Here is a 19,238-nt window from a genome sequence, read left to right as displayed (position 1 = left end):
ACACTCAGGGCATGACTTGCAATACTCTGTAATGTCCCTGTGAAAACCTGGCCAGTAAAATCTGCTCAAGATTCTGCCATCTGTTTTCTCCAGGCCTAGATGTCCTGCCCAGGGAATACTGTGACCCAGATTTAACACTTTTTCTCTAAGAGCCTTAGGCACTACCAACTGCTCAGTATTAGCACCCACTCTATACAGTCTCCCTTGTCGCTTTACAAAACACACCTCTCCTTCTCCAATGGATTCCCTAGCTTCCTCTGACGTCTTGGCAGCAGAAATGCATGAGCTAAGTGTAGGGTCCTCCTGCTGTAGCTTCCCAAATTCTACCACTAGGACTTCCTTCTCATCAAGCGGTGGGGAAGACGAGCTTTCCTGCACTGCAGTACCTAAAACCTTAGCTCTACGTTTCTCTGCCCTTGTCTTTTTAATCTTCATACCGGGCCAACTACTCTCAAATGGCAACTCTGACCAAAGCTCCTGGTCTGACTTCCCTTTGGCCTGTGCCCTTGTGGTGACATAGCCTGTGGTTGTGCTAAGATTACCCTGCAGCAACTCTGTCAGTACTGGCAAATCCTGGCCTAGAATCACTGGATATGGACATCTATCCATCACACCTACTGTTAACAAGTACTTCTGGCCCTTCACTTTCATACTGACATTAACTGTTTGATGCTCTGACTCATCTCCATGGATACAACATACCCTCACTTTGCCCATAGACTGAAACTCATCTGGCTGTAAGCAAGACCTGCGCACAAACGCTTGGCTGCTGCCTGAATCAATTAATGCTCTCCATGTCCTACCTCTGATTTTAACAAGAATGGTTACATCTGAGGAAATAACGGAAGGTGAGCACCTATCAGGGCCTGGAAGGTAATACAGTCTAGTGTCTGTAACCTTTTTGATGGGGCAATTTGGCTTAATATGACCCTGCTGACCACAGCCGTGACAAATGATTATCCTAGGTGTAGCAGATTGAGTGTGACTACTACTAGGGCTATTGGGCCTATTGAAGGGCCTAAACACATGACCAGTCCCACCCACAGACTTACCAGAGGTCGACTTCTCGGCTTCCCGCATGGCCCCCTGGTGATATCTCTTCCAGGATTCTTGAGGGCCCAACTGGTAGCCTCTCCTGCTTTGCCTGGCAGCAACGAAAGTTTCCACCATCTCTGCTGCTTCTGTTAAGGTCTGTGGCTTGCGTTCTTTGACCCACACCTGCAGTTCAGGGTTCAGCATGCCCAAAAACTGCTCTAGGAGTATCTGTTCACACAGCTGCTCTTTGGTCTTCATCTTTGGATTCAGCCATTTCTCAAACAGGTCCCTGAGTCTTGTTTGAAGCTCTTTCGCCGTTTCGCCCTCCAGGATGGTTTTGGAGCGGAACCGTTGGCGGTAAGTTTCAGCATTGATCTCAAACTTGTCCAAGATTGCGTGTTTGACTCTAACATAGTCTCTGCTGTCATCCACATTCATCGCTACATAGGCAGCTCTGGCTTTTACTTTTAACAGGGGTACAAGGTGCAAAGCCCAGCTGTCGAGAGTCCAATTACTGGCTAATGCATGTCTTTCGAATGTGGTTAAATAATGTTCAATGTCTTCATCCTCTTCATAGGGTGGCATCCTTGGAGCTTTCCACCCTACGTGTGCTGGAGGTAAATGCATGCCAAGGCTGGAAGTGTTCAATGAGTAGCTTTGCATTCCGGACCCAGGGTCTTGAACTGCTGCTGATAGGGGGGCAGGTTGCCTGAGGAGCCCCTCTTGCACAGTAGTGGGGCGGGAGTTGGGTGGGTTGATTTCCTGCAGTTCTCCAAGGGACTGCCGCACTGATTGCATGTCATCTGACTCTTCTTTCACCAGCCGCTGTAGTTGCTGGAACTGGTGCTCTATTTTTCTCCAACGCTGGTCTTGGCGTCGAGCCTCTGCATCCCCTCGGTCCTGTTGTACCCGCTGGATTGACAGGGATGTTTCAGCACAACTAAATGAGGCAGTGAAATTACCCATATGTATATATATATATATATTTGTAAAGACTTGTAATCAGTCAAATCAAACCCAGCAGCCTAAACAATATTTACTTTTGCTCTTACTTTACTTTAAACATTTGGATCTCTATACAAATAAACAAAACATGCAAAATGAAAACAAAGTGTAGCGTGGTTATTTGATACCTATGAAATGGGAAAGGAAACGTATTATTGACGATCGCCCCTGCAGTGTTGATATTTATCTGGTGCGCACGCTCTAAACAGCTGCAGGAGTAACAGAGGTGTAATATGACTTATGAACCGGTTAATGTGGAGGATGGTAACAGACTATAAACAGAGGAGAACTAAAAATACAGCAACATAAACATAAACACACAGTCTTTTAATGAAGGCAGCGCATCGCTGCCGTGACGGGGCTGCTTGTCCCGTCACACCCCCCTAGGTCAATGAGGGTGCCAAAGTCATAAAACTTACAAATATATCAAGGACTCTGTAGGTAACAAGAGCCTTAAGACTGTAACCTGAACAAAGAAACTTTAAGACATGAGGTTATACAAAATTCAGGAAGTATCAGAGACGTTTCAGAGCAAGATAAAGATGTACTGGTTCAGTTCATGCACCCACATGGCCCTGCCAAGAGTTTCTACTGGCCAAGAAGAGAAGACATGTGCAATGTCCCACTGCAGCATAGAACTGCAAGGATTGACGTTCCCTCTACATAAACTGGGCGCATGTATGCCATCAAAAAAGATGAGCACAACAGAGCAGAGATGTACATTAGACAATTTGTAAAGTGACTGCCAAATGAATGAATGTGATGAAGGAATTGAATCTAAAAGATGAAAAAATGTTTGATCCCTCATAGTGAGCATAGAGACAAGCTGTTATTGAATATCAATTGCTTTGGAGACTTTTGTACTGTAATGTAAAGTTAATGTAATGTGATTTGGTTGTGTAATTTATATACTTAAAGTATGACAACATGTGCATTCTTCAATATTATGCTATCATATGTTTGTTCATGGTTTAAGACATTAAAAGCTGCTTTCAGCATGTTCAACTCACATTCAAGGACTTATTGCCTCTGTAACTAAACCTGTGCTATATTTTAATGTTTTGGTAAGACTAAATTTATCAGTAGCATTTAGTCACATGTAAGTCTTTGGTAAATGGGAAAGGTTTATCTATGACTGTTTGCTCTGGTATTTTTATTTTCCTGAGAACACGAGTGGTCAGCGTGGACGTGCATGTCTCAGGTCTGGATGGAACGTTGGATGTCCCCTGCATACCAACCATGCCTGCAGCAATGGTCCGTAGTCGTTCATCTCTTGCTGATGGCGACATTATTTGGTTTCCGCTCTGGCCGTTCCATTAACACACAAACCAGTTATTTTATCTGCCCATTATTGTATTATATGTTTAATTTCACGGTTTCGCTGCATATTACTAGACTAATTTCTGGTGGATCTGAACCAGTTCTCCTCGTCTGTGCCCTGTTGTACGCTTCCGTTTGCTGCTTTATGTGCTTTTTTGCGCTATTATTGTCGTTCCAAGATCCATGTTAGTTAGATTAGTGAAAAATGAACCATGTTTCTTGTTGATACTATTTAAAAACACTAATTTTCCCTAATTATTGACTATTAAACATCATCAGTCTATATCCCCTATCCCATTCTCCCTCACATGCCACAGTTGGACGATCCACATTCAATCTAGAGAACAACTTCACAAGTCCCAGTACGAATGGGGATTTTTTTTTAAAGTTTAAGTTCATGTAGGAAAAAAACGAAGCACTTGGAGAAAACCCAATACTGTGATGCTCACCTCACTGAGACAAGGTGACACACCGTCTTCTGTACTGGGACACAGGTATTGATGTGATGTTTGGGTGAAATCTTAGTACCTTGTTGAACGCCCAGCAAATGTTGCAACGCCACACGTTCCGCCACATGTTCCGTCAATAGGTCTCCTAGATGTTTAGAGATCAAGGCATTGCTCACATTTCCCTCACTACTCTGATCCTCATGGCAATGGCAGTAATCGTGAGGAAAGTACCTTTTCAGGACAATGATGCTTGTTCAAAATTCCTGCAGGTCAGAGACTAGCAGGCATGCCTGCAGCTCTTCACTGAAGTCCCGCTGTTTGGTCTCAGGGTATTCTATCTTCTCCTTGTCCTCTGCCTGAGAGGTCTGCATTTCGTTGAGTTTTTTCAGTGTTTAACTTGTTCTGAAGCTCACTTGCCTCATCCTGAAGCCTCTTAAGCAAATCTTTTAGTACCCCCATCTCTGAGACATTCAACTCAGCTTTCATCTCCCTCTGGTTTTTGATCAAGTCGTCTTTGGTTGGATTGTGTCATTTAACTTGGCCACCTCCTCAATGTGAACCTGCACATGCTACAGGAGTATTTCTTGTTCCTGTATTTCCATTTGGATGGCTTCGTCTTTTTGTTCAAGCTCTAGCCGTCACCCCTCTTCTACCATTGAGCTGATCCCAGCTGTCATTGGGCGAAAGCAGGGTAAACCCTGGGCAGGACGGCAGTCTATCACAGGGCTAACATGTAGAGACAGACAGGTAACCAGTCTATCACAGGGCTGACATGTAGAGACAGACAGGTAACCAGTCTATCACAGGGCTAACACGTAGAGACAGACGGGTAACCAGTCTATCACAGGGCTGACATGTAGAGACAGACGGGTAACCAGTCTATCACAGGGCTGACATGTAGAGACAGACGGGTAACCAGTCTATCACAGGGCTGACATGTAGAGACAGACGGGTAACCAGTCTATCACAGGGCTGACATGTAGAGACAGACGGGTAACCAGTCTATCACAGGGCTGACATGTAGAGACAGACGGGTAACCAGTCTATCACAGGGCTGACATGTAGAGACAGACGGGTAACCAGTCTATCACAGGGCTGACATGTAGAGACAGACAGGTTCCCATCTTGCATGTCCTGGAGAACCGGAGAGAACCCACACTTACACAGGGAGGACATGCACTACACCACCGTGCAGCTTAAAGTACACTTGCCAATAGTAAATTAAGATGAACTATTAGATCTTTCACAACTTGCATGAGACGCAGAGGTGATCAGGAAGGAGGTGTTCTCACTGTTGTATACTGTAATTATGAACAAAGGGAACTCCATGTGGTTGGACTGCAGTCGGCTCAACACACAGGAGCATGAACGTTTAGAGTCATGACATGAACAACATTTATTCAGACATCAATAAGAGCAGCGAGACAGACGAATAAAAGAACAAACGGGTGCAGAAAAACCATCAGCAACCGTAGAATATTTTCATCATTTAAAACAACGCTCTGCTTCAGTGAAGACTTCATTGTTAAAAACTTGGGTTTCTGAAGAGTCCAGTTAATGGCAGAGACCATCAGATCCAGGTCTTCAGGGGGATCTGGTTCAGAAGGACAGGTTGATGAGTGGAGCGTTGTTCCCCCTCTTGTCTTCTGGACTCCACTTGATGAGCGGAGAGCTCAGGTCGATCAGCTGCTGAAGCAAATAAAGACACCTTTTATTTAAAGATCCCCCTTTTAAGAAAAAATAATAAAGACAACAATAATACTTATACACAAAAACTTAAATTAACTTATGTCAACACAAGATGTCTCCTACTTCACTCAAGTCCATTCTCAGTTTAAATGGACAGTTCTCCCCAAAATCCAAAATACATATTTTTCCTCCTACCTATAGTACCGTTTGTCAATCCAGATTGTTTTGGGCGCGAGTTGCCTACCTTTGCAGATATCAGCCAGAGGGATGAGCACCCCAAAATATACATATTTGAAAAAAATAGTTTCATGTAGGAACCAATTTCATTCGACCAAAGTACACCTGCAAAGCACATCAGCGCGCAGACGGAAACATGAATCTACTCACGGAAGAGATGCTCGTGACGGATCGAGAACATTAATGGCATCGTCCTGGCTGAGCTGTGACATTAGCTGGCTCAGTGGTGCTTGGTGAGCTGCGTATACATCATTTTCTTTGGCGCTTTGAGCACCAGAAGCAAAGTGCCATCTAGTTCCATTAGGATGCAGACATCTTTACAATCAATATTACCAACACTCGGCAAGTCACACGAAAACAAGGAGGGTTTACCCCTTAAACCAGGGGTCTCAAACTCAAATGGTCTCGGGCCGCTGATGGTCTTGTCATCTGATAGGAGTGTCAACATCTACTTCTCATCCTACTCTCCGTGTTCAGACCAGTGATGACGTTTCATGTTGTATTCCTGTAGAAACACCAACTTTTCCTCACATATCAGACACGTAGCATTTCCCCTGAACTCCACAACAAAACACTGCAGCGTCCATCTTTGTTGAAACAATGTGTTCCCAGTCCACCTTTCTTTCTGCTGGGAAAGACACATCTTATCTTTGCTGTTTGTGGTGAAACAAAGAAAGATACAGTCCTACATGCTTCTTTGGAAAAACACTGCAGTCAAGGCTGGACATGGCAGCGCCAGCAGTGCTCCCAGCCATGCTTTGGTACTCTTTGCTATAAATGCATAACGGTAGCTGTTGTGTCATATCTGAGCAAACCGGAGACCGAATCCAAGGACCGGCTCTTAAAACTACGACCGACTGGACGGCCCGCTTCACGACACCGGGGGAGTCGGGTGAGACGGGACCGGCATCTAATGGTGCGAGGAGAGACAGGTGGTGTAGCTGTAACTCTGTAGAATTCGTGTCTGTCCTGGGGCCGGTGTTACGGGCAGAGCACCTTTCTGTACGAAAACAACCTTCTGCAGTTCTCTTCATTTTTGTCACTCGAGGAGCAGCAGGATAACCTACAGTTTCATGCGTAGTATATTAATATTAGTATATTGGTCGCACTCTGGAGCCCTGAAATACCTGCAGTCGGCTTTTCAATAATTGTAATAATGTATTACAGTTATTGTGATGGCCCTATGTCTGTGTTTGTGGATATAACTATGCAAACTGTGGTGTCAGTTACCTGAGATGTGGTACAGGTCTTGATGCTGTTCCGGATCAAGTCTGGGGTGTTGGTCAAGTCGATGAGCAGTTTCTCTTGAGGGTGCAGAGTTGGGGCTGGAAGATCCAACAGTAGAATCTGAAGAGAGAACAGACTGATGACTTGTTTTGATTCCCAGCAGGGCAAGTCAGTTGGTGCAGCGGCAACACGGCATATACAGAGATAGTAAAAGAAAGACATAATGAGAGGCAAATTAAACAAAAATAAAAAATGGAACTATACAAGAGCTGAGAACATTTTTAAGATGAAGTGACAGGAAGGAAGCAGCTGATCAGACTGATGAGGATCAAGCTCCTCACAATTCAAAGAGAAGAAAATCTTGTAGGGTCTCTCCCATGACTGGGAGGGCTCATCCCACCAGATCACCATGGCAACGTTTTTAGTTTAAAGTCCCAGTCGGCAAGTCTGGCGGATCGAGGGCACTCTGTCAGATTTTGAATGTTAACAACTCTCACGCTCCTCCCCCATGACCACCGAACTCCTTCCCCTCAACTTCGTGTCCTTTGAAATCCCTTAGATCACGCCACGGGGAAACGCGGGTCCGATGTTGACTCTGGTTTTATCACGGCCACCGTCGCAATCTTTCTTTTTTCCTTCTTTTCCACCGGTGTTTTCTTTTCCTTGGTTGTTTTGGACTAGGGGTGGGGAAAAAAAATCGATATTGCAATATATTGTTGTGCTCTCTGTCGCAATAAATAAATCGATACACTGACGGCAAATATCGATATTTTGGGTCTACGGGTTCTTTTAGACTCCCGTCGGTGCGTCTAAGAGTTTACGGTTCTCCGGAGCGGATCCGCGGGGGCCGCCCGCTGCCCGGTCTGATTGCCTATTACGGGCAGGATTCCGAGCGTTTAGAGGCTCACGGACTCACGGACTCTGGCATCGGGTACCCCGAGGCGGAGGAGGAGGGTCCGCCGACGTGACCCGCCGGCTCCCCGCCGGCGCTGCCCTCGTTTCCCCCGCTAGAGCAGCACCGGTTAAAAAATGAGCGTCATGCGCGAATGAAGCGAATAGTCCAAAATGATCAAGCGGCGCGATACACGCGTCTCACGCGATTGTATTCGCGTCTATCGCGTCCGGTGTGAACGCCGCATAAGCGTAGCCGTGTGCTGGCCGGTGCTGTTGTGAGCTTCAAGCGCTTTTCGCACAGCATTGAGGGCATGAGGACCCACTTTTCGGCGGGCTCGATTGCCTATTTACGGGCAGGATTCCGGGCGGCGCATGTTTACCGTCCGCCGGAGGGTCCGCATGTGTGGATCCGCGGAGCCGTGTGCTGCCCGGTGTTGCTGTGAGCTCCAAGCGGTTTTCACGCAGCTCTGAGGGCATGAGGCCCGACTTCCCAGGTACTGGATGGGTGAACATAACTCTGCACATAATTGGTTGCATACTGAAATGTGCCCAATATTTCATTTAATTCTGATGTTATTCTTATCTTGTTTAGCTATTGTTAAACTAAAACGGGCCCAAGTTTACATAAAACAAGTTGCTACTGACTTTTCAGTATCAGAAAGCACTGTCCTGGTTTACATAAGACATGTTATTAATGTTCATGCACTTTAATGTGTCCAGCTGGACGGTGTTTATTCATTTGTACATTGTACGAAGTTTTGGAATTTATTTTTTATGCATATTTTTTCTTTTTCAGTCACATATCGTGATATCTCGTTGATGAAATTTCTTGCAATATATCGAATATCGCAGATATCGTGATATTATCGTTATCGTGGGACAAATATCATCACAGTATCGAATCGTGAGTTACCCGTATCGTCCCACCCCTATTTTGGACCTCCTCGTTTCGGTTTTTAACGAGGAATTGGAAGCTTGTTGCTACTTCCCTCCGCCTCCCCCCTGTGATAGTGGTACGACCCGAGGGGGGAGGGGCTCTGTGTGTGCACGAACACAGCCCTGCCTGCTGATTGGACAGGATGACCCGGGCGCTGTCTATTTTTTGCGAAACAAACAGGCTCTACGTGCACGTAGAGGCGCGCTTTCTTTTCTAAAACCGGATGATTTATGTTGTTCTATCGGAATGTAGTGTCAGCTTCAGTGAATATGATCAAACAAATGTTGCCGACTGGGACTTTAATCAGTAAACAGAAACACTAGGCTGATATCTGAAACTAGAAACAGGAGTGAAACTAAACTCTGCTAAACTCTAAAGCACCAGCTTCTCTTAACTTCTTGCACCAGCTACCAAAAGGCTCACCATCTTTCCAGCTCTTCTATCCACGCTCAGCGCCATTTATTCTTTAATCCTTGATCAATTAGGAGGGTATCTTCCCCAGGATTCATGAACTTACTCTCCATCCTACTTTCCTACGTGACGTCTCTGCTCGGCCAGTCGAGCATCGATGCAGAACCTCGGTTGAAGCACATTTTCCCAAGACCCGCCCCATTCTACTTCTGATTGGCTAATAATGTCGGTTTGAGCGAGGGAGAGTCGTGTTCCTCTCATATTATTAGCAGACAAACTCATGAACTCGAAAGTGAGATTTTTTTTAAATATACGATTTTTTCCCCGCATTTTTCTGGAAATTCAATTGAAAAACTTTTTTATTTTGTTTTTAATTAATAAAAAAATATCGAACAAATCTTGTATGTACACAGACCTGTGCAGATGATGAGTAAAATTAATGTCATGCTTACTGGTGTGTGTGTGTGTGTGTGTGTGTGTGTGCGTGTGTGTGACCTCTGACCTCCTGTCTCTTGCTGTCTATAGTTTCCAGTTCGATCAGGTTCCTGCTGGGCTCTGGTTGGCCCCAACTCGGCACTCCAGGATCTGCATTCTCTGATTGGTCGGGCTGTGGAAGGCAGGTGGGCGGAGCAGCAGGGGGCTCCTCCTCCTCTTCCAGGCGGAAGGGCTGGATGTCGGGGGCATCAACAGGCCGCACCTCCTGTGCTTCTGTGGGGGCGGGGCTACACAGAAATGAGAACATGGCGAGTGAGACTTCATTGGTGATCTGTCGCAGGAGGATCAACTCCCCCCCAGGCTAGCCATCCAACTGGTCGAAACATGAGTTTCACCTGCAGGTTCTCTCTTTTCTGGCTAAGGTGGGCGGCGGTCCGGTGGGCGAGGTGACAGGGATGGCGGACATTCTGCGCCTCACTGGGGTGGGGAGGGCAGAGGGACGACGCATCTTCACCTGCAGTGACCTGCAGCTGCCAGCAGAGGGTGTAAGAGGACCAGCAGAAGGCTTCTGAGGAAGACTACAGGAGAGGAAGGTGGTTATTGATCACTAATCTCTCAAAAAGGTAGGTCAGATTGAAGCCCAACAAACCACCTGAAGACGCAGCACAGCGTGACAGGACAGGTTTTGCAGGATATTAGTAGGTTATATTCATTTTCATCTATATTTCTAAGTACATTCTCCACTTTCACCGGGCTTTCATCGATTATGATTGGTAATGTGTTTTCTAAGGTTATCTATAAGGGGACTGTGAGGATCCTGAAAAGAGTTCTATCAACTAAAGCAATTTCCAAAGAAATCTGACGCTGTGCTGAACTGGTGCAAAATGCATAAGGAAGTGAAGTAGTTGAATGGGTTTAATTAGTATGAATGTAATTGAAAAGTTTAACAAATCCAATAGTGCATAAAATATGTAGTAGAACTAAGGTTTTTTTTTTAAATGCTGGCTTTATACTGCATTGCTGGCTTGAATGTGAGAATAAGTTGATTTGTTAGGAGTATTGGAATAGGTGAGAATGGTTTTATCAATATTAATCTCACTGAAATGTTGAATAATACCAATAGTGTATAGAAGATGTGGAATATTTAAGTTTTTTTTTTTAAAGCTGAACCTACACTGCATTACTGGCTGTGACCTGCATGAAGAAGGTTAAGGAATAGGAATAGTTAGGAAACTGGAAATGGGTTTCATTTGTATGAATGCCCTTGAACATGTTCAATAATACAGGCAGCATTATTCCCTGTTCAGATGCAGTTACTTTCCTGGGCTTTTATTTAGAAAACCAGAGCAGACAGGAAGGCCTGGCTCTCAGTCTCCACTCTAATTCATCCCAAAGGTGTTCTATCAGGTTGAGGTCAGGACTCTGTGCAGGCCAGTCAAGTTCATCCACACCAAACTCTCTCATCCATGTCTTTATGGACCTTGCTTTGTGCATAGTGTGTGTGTGTGTGTGTGTATATGTGATGTCCGTGTACAGCTGTGTGCACTTTTACATTGACGGTGGTTTAGTGTGATGTCATCTACCTGTCCATGCTGCTCACTGACGTCAGCCTCTTTGGCTTCAACATCTTTGACACATCAGCTGGAACAGACAGACAGAAAGAGCCTTTAGAGAACCTATAGGGGCCTATAGATGAATAGTGAAAATATTGCAAAGATGCTAAATGTGACAATATATGCAGCAATATCAAACAAAAACAAATTGATTCAACGACTACATGAACAGACATTAAACTCTTACCTCCTCTGACTCCTCCACTGGTCGTCGGGAGGATCGGGGCCTCAGCTTTGGATTTGGCCTTCAACCCGCTCTGCTGCAGTCGGGCTGGGGCAGCGGTGGGGATGGAAGCCCCTCCAAGTGACACCCTCTTGGCGGGCGTGGCTTGGAGGGGCGTGGTCTGAGCTCTTTTCAGCGGTGTGGACCTGGTGGCTTTGACACCCTCCGCCTCAGACAGCTTCCTGGCCTGTGCGGACGCCGAGCCGCGGCGGGCAGCGCTGGAGGACGCTGGATCTGCCGCGGCGTAGACGGTGGAGCGGCGTGGCCGGCTTTGAGCGGCGGCTCGGCTGATGTTGCTGGGGGCGGGGCCAGTGGGGCCGCTCAGACTCCGGTTCAGAGAGGAGTTCGGTTTACCTGAGAGGACACACAACACCTGTACTGCCCCATGTTCTGATTGGACAACTAGCATCATATGGGGCGAGAGGAGGGTTTAACTACTCAACCAATCCCTTCCTGTTTTGACGCTGATACATGTGGTAGTAATGGACTGCAACATGCAGACCAAGGTTTGATTAGTTTTTAATTACAATGAAACAATTAACTATGTGGAACCAAGACCTTCGCTTTATATGGGCTGTCTCCCCTAAACTCCTAAACCTCAGCCTCAGCACGGCCCCTTAACCTCAGCACGGCCCCTAAACCTCAGCACGGCCCCTAAACCTCAGCACGGCCCCTAAACCTCAGCACGGCCCCTAAACCTCAGCACGGCCCCTTAACCTCAGCACGGCCCCTAAACCTCAGCACGGCCCCTAAACCTCAGCACGGCCCCTAAACCTCAGCACGGCCCCTAAACCTCAGCACGGCCCCTTAACCTCAGCACGGCCCCTAAACCTCCGCACGGCCCCTTAACCTCAGCACGGCCCCTAAACCTCAGCACGGCCCCTTAACCTCAGCACGGCCCCTAAACCTCAGCACGGCCCCTTAACCTCAGCACGGCCCCTAAACCTCAGCACGGCCCCTAAACCTCAGCACGGCCCCTTAACCTCAGCACGGCCCCTTAACCTCAGCACGGCCCCTTAACCTCAGCACGGCCCCTAAACCTCAGCCCGGCCCCTAAACCTCAGCCCGGCCCCTAAACCTCAGCCCGGCCCCTAAACCTCAGCCCGGCCCCTAAACCTCAGCCCGGCCCCTAAACCTCGGCCCGGCCCCTAACCCTCGGCCCGGCCCCTAACCCTCAGCCCGGTCCCACGCATGTTTTCAAAGGAGAGCCACCTGTTGTAACGTGTGTGATCCCAGCCCACCTTTCTTTTTTGCTGGGAGAGACACATCTCTGCTGTTTGTGTAGGAAGCTATAACATGGTCACATGGAGCTACAAAGCCATGCCCAACACTTGCGTGACGTTCTGCCAAGCAAAGTTGAGCGGATCAACGTTTATCAGCAGTGTCAGCTATTTGGGATGTCCTGCACACGGGATGCTGGCTATGAACATTTTGTTAGCTGTGAGCGTGATGTGAGCTGGGGACACAGACAAATGGCCGGTGGTTGGGTGTAAGCCTACCTTTAGCGGGCGACAGAGACATGCTGGAGTTGCAGCTGGACACCGAGGAGGATGATGAGGATGTGTGTTTCCTGTCCGTCACACTCCTCTGAAGGGACGGAGCTTTCACACCCGACAGGTTCCTCACAGCACTCTGATGGAGAAACAGATCAGATTTTCCCCACACCGTATCAGGATGATCACAATAGACGGTGTATATGTGGGTAGGCCAGCCAGGTGTTTTACAGGCCGACCCAGCGTTTCTGTCTCTGTGCTGGCAATATGTGGAGGGAATTTCTTCCAATGTTGCTCAAACATCCACTTCAACTCAACGGATTATTAGCCAAAGATCACAATGACACAAAAACAACGCAACACATTTTTTGGCCATAACACAATAAAGTATGAAGCCATACATGATCCATCCCCCCCATTGTATATTAAGCATAATCAGTTTTAAACAAGCGTTACCTTCGTGGGCGGAGCCAGCGTGCGTTTTCCCAGAAGGCTGGAGTTGAGGGAAGAATCGCTGATGTCAGACGCAACACTCGCTGTATCAGACAGCAGATCCTCACATGACTCAGCTCTGCTGGAGGGGCGAGAGGAGGGGCTCTGCCTCCAACCCCCCATCGGCTGAATCAGCACAAAAAACAAAGAGCAGACGCTTGACATTAACACATATTCCAGGATTCTTCACTCTTGAGTCACAACTCCTCTCAGCAGAACCTCACCTGTAGGACAGTGAATTGTCATTTTTACTAGGGGGTCAACCAATCCTCGGCCCAGCGCATTATTGGCGCCGTTTTTCTGCAATTTTATGGTTATCGGTATCGGCCATTTTTCAAGCGGATAAATTATTTCATTTTAAAATGCCTTACATTGGCTCTGTTGCAACCAGAGTCACTACTTTATTTTAACTTTAGAAAACTTCAGGGAACTATCATATTGGATTTATTTCTTTGTTCAACTTTATAATAATGTTACAGATAGCTCCCTGCACTTTTTGTGTTAAGGTCATGTTGAACGATTCTGTGACGTAAACATATGCTTTAAGGAGTTTGTGTTTTCTAAATGTGGACACCTTTTGACAGCTTTTATTTGATGTATATTTGAAACAGTAATGTCATATCGGGTATCGGTCTCCTAGATTAGTAATAACCGGTATCGGCTGTGAAAAAGCCATATTGGTCGATTTCACTCTTTGTATTTTGAGTGAAAGCGTACTAAGAGCCATGGGTAGAAGTTCTCGACCAACTAAATCCAGCTTCGGATCATTAAATTCACATTTCCCAGTAAAGTTCAGGTATTATGGAAACTAGCAAAGTATTAGAACCAAACACTCCATCACCACATCTGTTCAGATGCACAGTGGAAGAGGAAAGAGAAGAAGAAACTTGTACCAAAGCCTCGACACCAGATGTGTCAGACTAAACGCTTCATCTCGGAAGTGCAGAGTAAAAATACAAACTTCTCTCCTACTTTGCTTGGTGGTTGCAGTCTGGTTTTCTCCGCTCTACTCTTGCTGGTCGAACAGGAAGTTGTGGCGGCGGCCGGTTTGCTTGGCAGCACGACACTGAGCGCCGCTTTCCCACGCAGGCCCCTCCTGGTCTGAGGCTTGACCCCGGGACCGGGGCTGGAGGCGCCGTTTCTGGTGGTGGTGCGGGTGGACGAGGCAGGGCTGACGGTGCTGTGTCTAGTGGATGAAGCTGTGCTGGAGGGGCGGGTCGATGAAGCCGTGTTGGTGCTACTTCCTCTCAGCAGGCGGCGCTGGAAAGTGGGCGGCAGGTGCTTCATGGGACTGTCCTGCACACAGAAGGTCTGACGCTTGATGGGGATGAGCGCAGTGGCGTTCTGATCCAGCACACACAGTTTGGACTCGGCATCCTGGACAAAGTCATCCTTGTCAGTTGCGCGTTCGGTTGTGGTGTCAGTCGTCACATCGGTGGGCTCGTCCCCTTTGCCCTGCGGCTGGCCGAATTCACCACACTGCAGTTGATCTGCTAATCTGTGAGCTTCCTGACACACGGCCTCCAGCTGGTCTCCGCTCAGCGGACTCCAGCTTGCCTGCACGCCGCCACCATCGCCACCACCGCCGCCGTCCTCAAGCCGAGACCCCACGTTCACAGAGACACACCTCTCCTTATAGCTGACCGGACCCATGAATACCTCATCTTCATCTTCATCATCACCTTTGGAGCTGCAGAGAGAAACATCACGGCTGAGAGGAACACAAATGGCTCAAAGCAACAATGATTTAAACCTGCTAGACCTCGAACCTGCACAAGACATCTCATGTAAATATTCACCTTTCAGTTCATTAATAATGTAACTTTAAATCAAACAAAACCAGAAGACATATTACCTTAGAACTACACATCGTTATGTTTTTAAACTAATATATAAAATTAGAACTTATGCAAAATTAATGGCAACTATATTTTGATAGTCGTTCAAATGTAAAATGCAAAAACATTTCATCGTTCTAGCCTCTCAAATGTGACAATTCTGCTTTTGTAACCATTAAAATAATTGTAATAATATATGTGTAATATATGTGAGGTTTGGTCTGTTTTTTGGACAAAACGAATTGACTTTATTTTCTGAAATTTAAAAATCAAACAATCAAATCCACCACTTGAGGAAAAACAATTACAAGATGAATTCATAAGGAATATATTAGTTACAGTCCTGGATCAATTATAAAATAATTATATATAACTCTATAATATATTTTAAAAACCATTAAATATTTAGCTCCATCTTGGCAGACAAGGGGCATTTTACTACACGAGAGTTCCTTTACTGCCATACTTATAGTTTGACTTGAATAACAGTTTCAACGCAGGGCTTTTACTTGCAATAAAGTACTTTTCCAGTGTATTATTAGAACTTTTACTTGAGTAAAGGATCTCAGTACTTCCTCCACTACTGAGTATTACTATTACTCAGTGGTAGTATTGACAGAAGCGTGTTTCCTACCTGGCAGGCGACAGAGAGACGTCGAAGTCAAACTTCTCGTCGGTCAGAAGGAACAGACCTGTTCAGACACACGGGCTCATCAAACACAGGAACACGGTGATGAGTGTATGAACGCTGACTCGGGGTCAACTCGTGAAAACGTACCGCTAGTATCTTCACAGTCCATCCCGCTGGAGCTCTTCAGTGTGGGAAACAGCTTGATCCGGATCAGACCTGCAGTGGCACACGAGACCAGAATCACAATGTGTCCACAAAGACAAACAGTGAAGAGAGAGAACTTAAACTGATCCGTGTAGTCGTCATGCTAACGTTACCGTTAGCCTGCTAGCCCGGTCGTTCACTAGCTAGCTAAAGGTCAACTGGTATGAGCTTTACACTAAACACGTTTAAAACGTGAGTTAGGCCAACGGGACTCGCACTGACGTCGAGTTTAACCGAACACTACAAACCTCAAATCCTCAAACTCCTATGAAAACTCACGACTCTTCTTCTCTGCTTCGCATTCAAACGGAGACACATAAGCACACAAACAATTCAAATCTCCTGCGCTGTGGGTCACCTGACTCCGACACGCTCAACTATTGGTTGGAACTGTGTGACGAACCCATGAACACAATCGTGGAGATTGTAGTCCGTTGAGTAAAACCGGCTTCCGGGTGTATTATACATATTTTGACAGGTTCCTTGTTTGAAATGCTTTGATTTAAAAACAAAGTTTAAATTGCCTCTCACATGAACAAAGAACAGATACAAATAAGTAAATAACAATAGTACTAAGGATAGTAGGCCTAATAATTGCGATGTAATTCCTTTAAAGCAATATCTCATAGAGCCCCGGAGAGGACATCCGGACCAAAAAAAATGTATATTGAGTCCACGTTTTACTACATTGAGCGCACGAGATACAACTCGTTCCCACGTTTTAATTCATTTGTGGTCACGAGATAAGTGGGCCCACTCAGGGCGCACGGTTGCCGCCCGCTTGGACTCACACTGCTCCAGTTTGTGTATCAATCCAAATGAACACATTTGGAGGATGACAGCTGGAGTCGAGTCCAGTGAGAAGATCACTGCAGAAGGTGACGGAGTTGAGATTGTATGTGTGAACTGGAGAGCAAACAGCATGAACAGGGAGACGGTCACTGGTTGGACTGCTGGGCAGCTTCCGATGTGAAGCTGCCATTCTGCACATTCCCCACGAGGGGTCGCTGTTGTTACAGGCAGCTCTCCTGTATGTCGCTCAGCATCAGTGAGGACCAGTGATGGCATGTAACTAAAAGTACATTTACTCAAGTAATGTACTAACAACTTCGCACTATTTGTACTTTGTCTGAGTATTTCCTCTAATGCTAGTGTATACTTCTACTCCACTCCAAATCAGAGGCAAATATTCTTCTTTTTACTCACTCTTTTCTTCCCCTTCCTGTCCAATGAAATAACTCCAGATGTGTTTCTGTTGAATGTTTGTGATGAACTGAATGATGAAGTGTTCCTTTTTGTGTTGCAAAAATTCTAGTTCTTAAATGAAATAAACTATTTAAAAGCCTCTTGGATCAACTAGAAAATGCATCGTCACAACGCTGAAAACAGGGTTGTTTTTCTGTTGAGAGATAGGTGGTTCTCACAGTACAGGACAGTGACGTCACAAACATATGATGATCTTATAGAATAAGATGCATCGCTGTAGATTAAACTAGCCAACAGTATATAAAGGAGTTACAAGCATGCAGCATACACATTAATGCAGCAGTAATAAATCCAGAAACACATAATAATAAAACACTGACAGGGAACATTTTACTGCACAGTGAATACGTTTACTGTCATGATCCCCCCTCTCAGCACACCTCCCCCTCCTGCTCATCACCGGTCTGCCACGCCCCCTAATCAGCTCAACTCCCCTCACCTGTTCACCACAGCTGCTGCTGATCACTAATCAGTCGGGTATATATACTCCTCCCCACCCTGCACTCATTGCCAGATTGTTCTATGTCTCGGTACTAGTCTCTCCAGTGTTTCCTGGATGGATTCGTTGAACACGCCGTGTTCTCCCTGGACGTTTGGTATCATTCCCTGAAGCAAGTTCAGTCTGCTGTGTCAGCTTTAAACTGCCCGGTACTCAAGTGTGTCATAAAAGTCACTACCGACGGTCTGCCTGCTGACGTGTGCTGCATTTGGGTCATTTTTACTCCAAGTACTTCAAATACATGTTTATGATACTTGCATACCTTTTACTGAAGTAAGGGTTGCCATGGTGAATACCGGCAGTTCTTCTCTGCAAACGTATTAAGAGGCCTCTGTGTGTGAATGAATGACGACGGGCAGCCTGACCAACTGTTAACGCCCCACTAAATACATATGGCTTGAAGCGAGACATTTCATTAGATGAAAATATGTTGTCAAGTTTTACAAATAGGCTAGTTATTGGACATGTTTGGATCACGCCAGCCGGAAACGACACAGATGTGACTGGAATCATATTCTACAAATATTACTATCATTAATGAAGCCTGATCTTTATCTGAAGCAGACATAACGGAATTAATAGACATGCAAAAAAATGTTAAAATGACCAAAACAACTATGTTAAATACTGAAACTTTTCTCTCATGATGACTTTTTTATGCCCCTTTTGACTTAACATAGCGTTAGCCTCATAGCGTGATTGCCTAAGTCATTTTTTGACCTAACTTTACTCTCCTACCACTGCTGCATCATCCTGCCTTTCTGCCTATGTCCTTGGCCAATCACAACTCTTATTAGAATCCAAAAAGACTACCAGCCTAAGTCGTCTCTTTGACTTAGGCAGTTTTGATACAGACAAAATGGCAGAAAGCATGAGAGAGGGCTCGGCTGTCCACAAGTGTAGCTCTTCTCTTTGATTCATTTTCATCTGGTAAGAGTTCATATTTCTTCAATTTTCTAGACACTAAATGTAATTTCAGTCAATCAAAGGGATTATGAACTGTGTATTTAAACTTGAAAACGCAAGTTTTGCTACAAGATAATGAAGTAGCTAGCTAACACTAGCAAAATATTACCTAATTTCTGGTCAGGACAAATCTTTACACTTAAGAAACATCACCATAAAAAGACATTTAGGCAATTTTAGACATTTTAAGCAAAATTTCAAGTGAAGTCATTTTTCAAGTGTTTGCTTTTATTTTGAGTGCAAATAGATTTGTTTTAGAAATGAGACATTTTGACTAGACTAGATACTCAACATCACTTAATTTTCTGCTTTACACAAGAAACAACTTGGTTAAGGACAAGCTACACCTTGGTTATATTTGGGAGTAAAACAAC

At 45.6% G+C, this 19,238-nt stretch overlaps 1 protein-coding gene across 2 annotated transcripts; it reads right to left on the bottom strand.

Annotated features, from left to right (window-relative positions):
• Positions 1-4,992: 4,992 nt before the first annotated feature.
• Positions 4,993-16,491, bottom strand: gtse1 (G-2 and S-phase expressed 1). Of its 2 annotated transcripts, none has more exons than XM_084017275.1 (12): positions 16,382-16,491; positions 16,077-16,145; positions 15,933-15,990; positions 14,433-15,150; positions 13,425-13,586; positions 12,975-13,107; positions 11,440-11,829; positions 11,223-11,280; positions 10,035-10,217; positions 9,707-9,926; positions 6,966-7,082; positions 4,993-5,498 (listed from the first exon to the last, which is right to left on the bottom strand). In XM_084017275.1, exons 2-12 carry the CDS (start codon positions 16,096-16,098, stop codon positions 5,409-5,411), a joined length of 2,151 nt encoding a protein of 716 aa, XP_083873401.1. In that variant the 5' UTR covers positions 16,099-16,145; positions 16,382-16,491; the 3' UTR covers positions 4,993-5,408. The 2 variants fall into 2 exon arrangements, with proteins under 2 accessions (XP_083873401.1, XP_083873402.1); XM_084017276.1 differs by having other exon boundaries at positions 4,993-5,495.
• Between the last annotated feature and the right edge of the window lie 2,747 nt (positions 16,492-19,238).

The sequence above is a fragment of the Eutrigla gurnardus genome (genome assembly GCF_963514095.1).
Source record: "Eutrigla gurnardus genome assembly, chromosome: 9".
Taxonomy (NCBI): domain Eukaryota; kingdom Metazoa; phylum Chordata; class Actinopteri; order Perciformes; family Triglidae; genus Eutrigla; species Eutrigla gurnardus.
The sequence above is the reverse complement of the archived record's forward strand: the minus strand, read 5'-3'. Positions and strand labels throughout refer to the sequence as shown.